This window comes from Bremia lactucae, linkage group LG5, assembly GCF_004359215.1.
Source record: "Bremia lactucae strain SF5 linkage group LG5, whole genome shotgun sequence".
Lineage (NCBI taxonomy): Eukaryota > Oomycota > Peronosporomycetes > Peronosporales > Peronosporaceae > Bremia > Bremia lactucae.
In genome coordinates, this window is record NC_090614.1 from 3,320,463 (window position 1) to 3,328,700 (window position 8,238).

The 8,238-nt window shown below is 45.6% G+C and overlaps 2 protein-coding genes across 2 annotated transcripts; one reads left to right on the forward strand and one right to left on the reverse strand.

Annotated features, from left to right (window-relative positions):
* Positions 1 to 416: 416 nt before the first annotated feature.
* On the reverse strand, positions 417 to 1,109 carry CCR75_001040 (uncharacterized protein; the record flags this gene model as incomplete). The annotated part of the gene is made up of 1 exon (XM_067959145.1): positions 417 to 1,109. The coding sequence occupies one exon, from the start codon at positions 1,107 to 1,109 to the stop codon at positions 417 to 419; it is 693 nt and encodes a 230-aa protein (XP_067821093.1).
* A 719-nt stretch (positions 1,110 to 1,828) lies between these two features.
* Positions 1,829 to 4,512, forward strand: CCR75_001041 (uncharacterized protein; the record flags this gene model as incomplete). The annotated part of the gene is made up of 4 exons (XM_067959146.1): positions 1,829 to 3,145; positions 3,211 to 3,388; positions 3,446 to 4,216; positions 4,282 to 4,512. The coding sequence occupies exons 1-4, from the start codon at positions 3,054 to 3,056 to the stop codon at positions 4,510 to 4,512; spliced, it is 1,272 nt and encodes a 423-aa protein (XP_067821094.1). The 5' UTR covers positions 1,829 to 3,053.
* Positions 4,513 to 8,238: the final 3,726 nt, after the last annotated feature.

The window sequence follows — 8,238 nt, forward strand, 5'->3', positions numbered from 1 at the left end:
TTCGGCCACGCAAATGCTTTGATTTATGCAACATTAATATTGTTATGCTTTCTGATTGGCTGTAAGTCGGGCGGGGGGTACAAATTGCAAAAGGGTGTGCACATTTGATTTTATACTTGATCAACAGACGGTCGGACAATTCGTCAAAAGTAAAGTGAACCCCGTTGCAGTTGCGATACTAATAAATTTTAGCTTAATATTGTTAAAATGTCAAAGTTTAAGACGTGATGATTTCTGTGACCATCAAAAAATTTAAAACAATAAAATCTTTAAAAATTGATAAATGACTCGAGTACTTTGCGCATAAGCATGTGAACATACTTTTTTAAACTCTTGTTTTCGACTATAAGACCTTAGGCTTGCAGTCGTGATAATAATACTACGTAGAAATATCGCTTATGATCCGTGCGCTAATCTCAATCTCGTTTATAAACTACCGTTCCATCCCGTTTGACCGCCTGAAGGAAATATTTGCGATCAATAACCCCCGTATTGCCCATTCCGGGACTCAAGACTACGTTATTGCTGGACTTGTAAAACTTAATCCCGTCACTTACCGCCAAAGAAAAGTCAATGTATAAGAGCAAGTTGCAATTTGACCTCATTCCACTAACCACTTGTTCATCCATGACTTCCCTTTCAGTAAAGTGGATGTGATTTCTCTGCATTTTAGAAAGTCCAAGGTTCCAAATACTATCCCAGCAATCGAGGTAAGTTCCATGGACACACTTTTGAATAGCACAGGGGTCGTCCAATGGGGTCAAAAGCTCCTCATCTTGCACAACTTGAAGCGTATGCCCTTGATTGGCACGGATGAAAGTTGTAGCCCCTGGCTCGTCTGTAGTGAGCGAAAAGCGCTTCTTCGCGTTTGTACGAACAATTTCGTTGATTTGTTCCGACGTTACCGACTGGAACAACGGAAGCGCAAGCAGTTGGGACAAAGAAACGTACCCCGACGGCCTCATGTCCAATTGGAGCTTTTCTGCACCGTGACGCAATGCATAGGCCAACTTTTTTGACAATCGGACTTCAGGTGGATCAGAATTTTGCCCAGACAGACGCTTTTTGCCACCCAGGTGACGGGCATGCTGCGGGGTTTTCTTAATCATTAGAATATATTTTTACTCGTAAATGCAATTATTCTACTAAGATTAAGCAAAATCTGGGTTTAATTGCGCTAAAATGGTGCGGGTCTCATATGAGAAGCGAAGTGTTGCTCTTGGATGTAATGACCGAGCGTGTTTTGTGGATGTGTGTAGGATAGTAAGCTACCAAGTTTGTTTATTCGTAAACACTTTCTCGATATTGTGGACGATGACTGGATACAGGACGCGCTTTCGGACGATGGTAGGAAGTCTGAATTGACGAATAAAAGGGTAAATTCTGAAGCACACTTGTTGCGGGTGTGCAGAGATCGAAGTGCCTTCTTCTTTGGATATCGACTTTAATGGTAGCGACAGCCCCATTGGTTAGTACCGTGATTTGTATGTACTGCTATATAAGCTAATAGCTAGTATTTTTATGGAATTATTCCAGGTGATCCACCGATGTGGGCTGCGGATGAGAAGGTTGATCGCTGGAGCGACTTAGGATTGGACCAATGGGTCAAGGATACAGCTTAAAGCAAGTACCGATGCAATTGTAGTGATGACGGTAGTTTAAACAGTCTACTTTGTGTTTCTATTAACACTTAATATCGACTAAACCACCATTTTCTAGCTGCATATTGCGCTTTAGTTCTTTATCTTACAAGAAATTCAATTTCTCAATTTTGTTCACGTTTCTATTATGTAGAGAATAATCTTAATTTAGTGAACTTAAAGAGATAACAACTCAATTCTGTCCCAATTTTTTTGGGAGGCGGGTAACCCAAGGTTACGTAGTCGTCGCTATAAAATGACAGAGAAGGCGTTGGCACCACCAACGGCGCTCAACGCTTACATCCAACAGCTGCATCAGTGTCTACAATGGGACCCGATACATGGTGCGGCGGGTAAAAACAAGCAGGATTTTGTCGAAGCGCTGACAGAGATTGCGGCTTTGCCCTTGGATAGCAGCAGCATGGAGATTCGTCGACTGCTAATCGTTACCAAGTGTATACATACAAAAGGACGCAAAAATCAGGAGCCGGACGCGCATTTGTGCAACATTATTGCGGCGTTGAGTGCCCGTGATGTGCAACTCAAGTGCAAAGCTGCTAATGCAGTGGGCTCGCTGTGTATTTCAAGGGTGGCAGGCCAAGAGTTGCTGCACCGATTTGGAAAAAAAATACTTCACGAGGTGGCAAAGATGGCTACACGAAGAAATCAATGGGTACAAAGCGATGCGTTTTTCGTTCTTGGCTGGATTATTGTTATTGCAGACCAAGACACGTTACAATTTATTTCGAATTGCTACCTACGGTGATAAAGTGTTTGCACCGCAATGTCATCTTGTCTTTTCAGTATAAAGATGGTACTCAAATACCGACAATAATGGCGACACGAGAATCCCAAGCAGAATTTGCATCCAGACAGTCGAAAGCAGCTCTAGCGTCGTCTGAACAGGCCTCAAACTTAAGGATTTATGCGCTCGTGCTGCTATTAAACTTTAGTCAACGACATGTTGACGAGTTTGCAGATCTTTTAGCGCATGTACTCCCGATGCTAAAAGACTTGATGTCTAAGCTTTTGGATGTGTTGCCATCTGCAGCTTTTAGTACCGAACAATCTGATACCATTTCATTGCCACTACTCTCGGACGTCTTTGAGTCCGCTGAAGTGCTACGACTGGGAATTTCGTTGCTTAGCGTATTGTGCGACCAACTAGAAAGCGTGGCTCTACAGCTTCTAAAGCTCCAAATGCTGCCCCTTTTTCTTAAACTTAAGCACATTGATATTTGTGCATTTGTAGGTGAAGCAGGGAGGCAAGACTTTAACGAAAGACTTGAAGCCATTATTGAGACGGTACTTTTGCGTAGAAAGCGTCTTTAGTTTGGGTACAATACGGATTCGTACTTTATAAAAAAGTATTTACAATAGTAATCACATTACTCTGTCGACTGCGTCAGCTCCATGATTGTGACGACCGACGACTTTAACGAGGACAAGTACAAGCTGCTTCAATTAAATTCCGATATTGAACGTGCCATTACAACGGGTAGCCAGTAAGAATGCGATTGCTGTATTGCAATATCGCTCGAAGGAATAATTTTAACAATATATATTGTAGAGTGTTTCTTGTGGGGACCCCGGATGCTCGAGCTGTGCTGTGCACGGAGGACCAGTCCTATTATATAACAAAAGAAGACACTTCGAATTTACGGCTATTAACGACTCATACCGATTGGAGTGTGACCATTGATACACACACGGTCCAAGTGTCGGGAGCGGCTCGGTTTCATTACTTGGTAGACTGCTGTAGCACTTTTGATCGAGTTTCACCACTAATGTCTGGATGCCTCTAGTTGGAGCCAAAAGTTCCGGACGCAACGAAATTGCAAGCTTTACTTTTAAAAGCTCCGTATGAAAAGCTAAAGCGAAAAGCGATTTCTACACAGCAATCGTCGCCTATGAACGTATACACAACACGAGACTTGGTTGCTGCTTTGCAAGTCAGTGAACAGGAAATACTGGCGATGTTGAAAGAGTTGCATGCTTTCGAAGACGCTGGTGTATGGCGTCTATTAGAGTCGACATACCAATCGCAAGTGTTTACCGATATGCTCGATCTCGTCGTTCAGAACGACTGGAACGTCTTCATCGAACCTGGAGTGCTTGTCAAGCAGTTTGTAAATCACCTCGACGAGCCGTCACTAGTCATTCGACAATGCTGCCAGCTCTATGGCTCCATCAACACGATTCTTGGCCAAGAGTACTGTCTTTTTGATCGTACTAAGGTCGCTACGTTCCGAGCAAAGTCTTTGTTTGATGACCAGATCGCGGAAGCACACTTTCAAGCTCAACTACAGCACGCGGCTTTTCCATTACTTGACGCTGGATGGGAGCTAAACGAATTTGTACAAAAGTGGAAACTCCGCGTTCCCGATAGCGTCCCTGTCGCGTTGGAAATGCTCCGTGGTCTTGCATTGATCAAGCATTCTAAGGCCGGCAAACCTTCTCGGATCGTATACTTTCCAGAAGACTTGCTGTCGCCCGAACCAAAAAAACGTTTTGAACAACTCTTTCAGACACAGGAAAAGTGGACTATTGAGCAGCTTGAGCCATATATTAAGCAAGTTTTTTGGCCTATTCTTTAGCGTTATAAAACAGCACTAAACGTTCTGCTAATTCTTTTATATAGGTCATTGGTTACTCCTACTACGACCCAAGCGTCGTTGCTGCTGAAGCACACGCGGTCCACGCGCCAAAGCAATTCGACCGAGAAATTGTACAGCCGACGGTGATTAACGAAGCGGAAAGATGGACAGAAGATCAAGAAGGAAGCCACTTTAAAGATTGTGGTGATTGGAACTTTTTATTTAGTGGCGAATGCTTTCGGCATCATTTAAACAAACTAAGAAAATCTGAATAAGTGTTACTTTTTCTGTCATATTCAGAAAGTAATTGTAAAGTAGGAAAAATGTTGCTGTTCACATTATGTAACGGGGTGTCACGTTGCATTAATATTATTTTCTATAAGAAAGATGAAGGAAAAGTACAAATAAATATCTTATTTAATTTTTCCCGAATAGTTTTAATATTACTAAATTTGGTAATATTGACGCGCCCATCGTCACAAGACACGATTCTGTGGTGCACTAGTAGGCGCCTGCTGCAGATGTCAACCGCAAACCATCCGTAAATGGTTGGACAAACCGAGTGCGCGTATAGAGTCCTCGAAGATGTTCTTCGTAGTTGCGCTCTCACATTACGAGTTGAGCTATACCAGAGATCTGGTACGGTGCGGGAAAACGTCGATGCCCAGTAGGTGCGGGGCGCCCTACTGGGGAAAACCTAGGCTCTGTTGAACCTCTAGGAGGTGAGAATAAACAGAACCTAGCCCCAATTAGCTCGGTGCTTAATGGTACGGGGCGAGAGCACAAGTCTGGCTTGCTAGTCGCTCAAGCGACTGTAAAGGGCTTTGATAAGCCTTGGTCAATTGTAATTGACTCAGGAGCGTCTTGCAATTATTCTCGACGCCTTCCCCTTGAAGGAAGTCAACAATACGTTGAGGCGCTAAGAGCGCATGAAGGTGATACAATCACAGTTTGCATAGCGACTGGGACTCGTGTCACTGTTCCCAAAGTTCCATTGAACTTGAAGTTTCTGGACTTTGACAGTATGGAACGCTGTCTCGTCCTTGACTTGGATTCGAGATATGATCTCATCCTTGGTATGGCCTAATTAGAACACCATGAGCCAAGGTCTAAGACCTTAGGTGCGACGCGCAATGTTCCTAGCAAGTTTTGGAGAGTCATGCACCCACCTTTGGTAGGCAACAAAAGCGCTATTGGCGCGGATCACTGAATGAGTCTGTCAGTGTTTAAGACATTGGAATGTCTGAGTTGATAAACTCTAATGTTAAAAACATTAATTCTGAGCCCGACTCAGTAGAAATAAATGGAACGGCACGTACTCCGTCGAGTGACACTCGTTATAATAACGATTCACTAAATGCTGAAAGCATTGTTGGCCTAAAGCCGAATCATCAAGGGTGCAATATCCCTGAGATACGTGGAGTGGCACGCCTAAGTCCACCGAGTATGGTCGGCCAAGGTGGCACCATATTGAGTGGTAATAGTGACACTATTGGCGATTCGCCAGGGCATTTTGGGTCAAACCCTTTCAACGCACGTGAAGCGAACCATAAACGTTCGCTGGATAAGGAATTTGAGTTACCAAACTCCTTGACGGATGTCAAATTAGACACCATGTCTTGCATAGAACCAATACAGGCTGGAAAACCCGGGGACGTGAATGTCCCGGCCTCTTAGAGGCGTATTGCCTCCACTCCAAGACAGGATGGACACGAAGCGTGTATACCCTCACAAAGTGATACGAGTGAGCAAGTACATACGCTTGTAAATGGCCTAACCGGTAACATTGAGGGGGAATTTAGCCCCCCCATAAAGATTGTTACGACAATTGCTTCTTTCTCCGAGTCTTAATGCATAGATGCAATAAGAATTCTCAACTCCTGGACGTAGTCCTCTAGGGTTTGTTTACCCTGTCGAGTCGCTATGAGCCGTGGTCGCATGCGAAATACCTGATCAGGCGGTGCAAACATGCTAGTCACTTCTGTTATTCTATTTTAAAATAGATAATTGCTTAAAATCCCATTTATTATGGGTAACAAATGTGGTCGCTTCAAGATATAAATCTGGGGACCTATTTTAAATTAGCTAGGGTAAGGTTTTAGATGATAAAGCGCAAGTTCCCTTTTGATCTTAAAGCGTCAAGTGTCTTCCTAAGGCTTACGCATTAATTTGTGAGAGACAGAAGCCTTTCTAAGGTATGGACTCTTGGGCACTAGTTGCCACTCTTTTACAAACCCCCGAATTCTTTGATCTAGAATTTATTAAGCTTTAATCGCTTGTACGACTCCGTGAGTTGTTAAACCCATTAGTTCTATACAACTAAGAGACTCTCTGAGTCTAAAAGTCTTCCTCTGTGTAACGGGCTAAAGTTGCCCTAATGTTTTACAGTCCCCGTTAAGTACACTTGGTGTACTTAAGGGGATGGTCAACTACTAAATAATAGTAATTAGACCCAGCACTCGGGTGTGGTGCACATTTGTGACCAACCCTTGTGTATGTGATGCACATGGGTGCATTCACATTAGGAGGAATGACGCCCAGCGTCATCCGTGATGACGGCTAGCGTCATCGTTACGCGAGTATCTGAAAGATACGCTCGCAATACATATTAAGTGTTATCTATAGAGATGACATTTCGATTGGTAAAAATAGGTATTAATATTTAATTCTATTAAATATAAATCAGTCTGAAAACTACTTCCTACTTGGTAAGCACGAGGAGACGGATTACCGCTCCCGTGACGACGCTTAACCAGAGTACTTAGTGTGTTGGGTGAGGCCGCTTACGCGCCCACCACAACTACCTCACTGCACGCAAGAGAAGCAGGTTAAACCGCTTCCTCGCTGTGCTAGGGTGTGTGTCTAAGTAAAGCGTGGCCGCATTACGACGTGCGCGCCTACACTTGGTAGCCCATGAAATCCTTCCCACGACCCGCATCTCTGCGTGTGTACGTGAGGATGAGCCTCAATATTGATTGGGCTCATTTTCCCCACCTCTCCGAACATCATCGGGAGGTGGCAGGGCTAATGGCGCAGGGACTTGGTGAACAAGCCCTGGCCAGGCTCCTGGGTAGTCCTCCTGAGCAACATGTTGCTCAGTTGGAGCAGTTTGAGGCATTCGTGCTCGGACAGCGGAGGGCCGCGTCCGAGGCACAGAGCCATGCTGCGGCGGAGTCCGTCACTCAGACTCAGGATGAGCTGAGGCATGAGCAGGCTCGGAGCGAGGCTCTCAACAGGACTGTTGAGATGCTCTCTGCCCGGCCGCATCAGCCGAGGCCCATTCGGATGGACCCGCCCAAGTTCGATGGAACTGCGGCGCACACGATTGTCCACTGGCTTTTAGCCGTGGAGCAATGTGGTGTCGCCCAGCTCATCGAGGACGACAGCCGGATGGTGTCGTACGCTATGTCGCATCTGCGCGGTAAGGCCTCAGAGTGGGCTTACTCGGCGCTTATGGCGGACAGAAAAGCGTTCCCCTCATGGGCGATCTTTAAGGATAAGATTCGCGCCATGTACCAGCCGCCGAACAACGAAGTGTTGCTTCAGGCGCGCTTCTTTGGGGCGCGACAGGCGAAGCGATCTCTGCAAGAGTATGTGCAAGAGATGCGCTCGCTGTCCGCATCCATAACCGTAGGTCCGATTCCGGAGCACATTAAGGTGCCCACGTTTATGAACGGACTACGGCATGGCCCATCGCGACAGGCCCTTTTCAGAAAGGTGCCGTCGACGATGGAAGAGGCAATCCAAATTGCCTTAGTTGAGGAGCAATCCTACAACAGTGCCTCGGCGACAGCTTGGTATAAGCCGTCGGCCGAGAGGACAGATGCCACTCCTATGGAGTTGGGCAATGCAGACGTGGTCTGTTTTAAATGCGGCAAGCGCGGCCATATGATGGCTCGCTGCTATGCCAGGGTCCCTGCTGGGGCAAAAATGCCCAGCAAGAGGACTCCCTTCCCAAAGGGCGATGGCAAGAACCAGCGTGCGAGACGCATGAGTTCTGC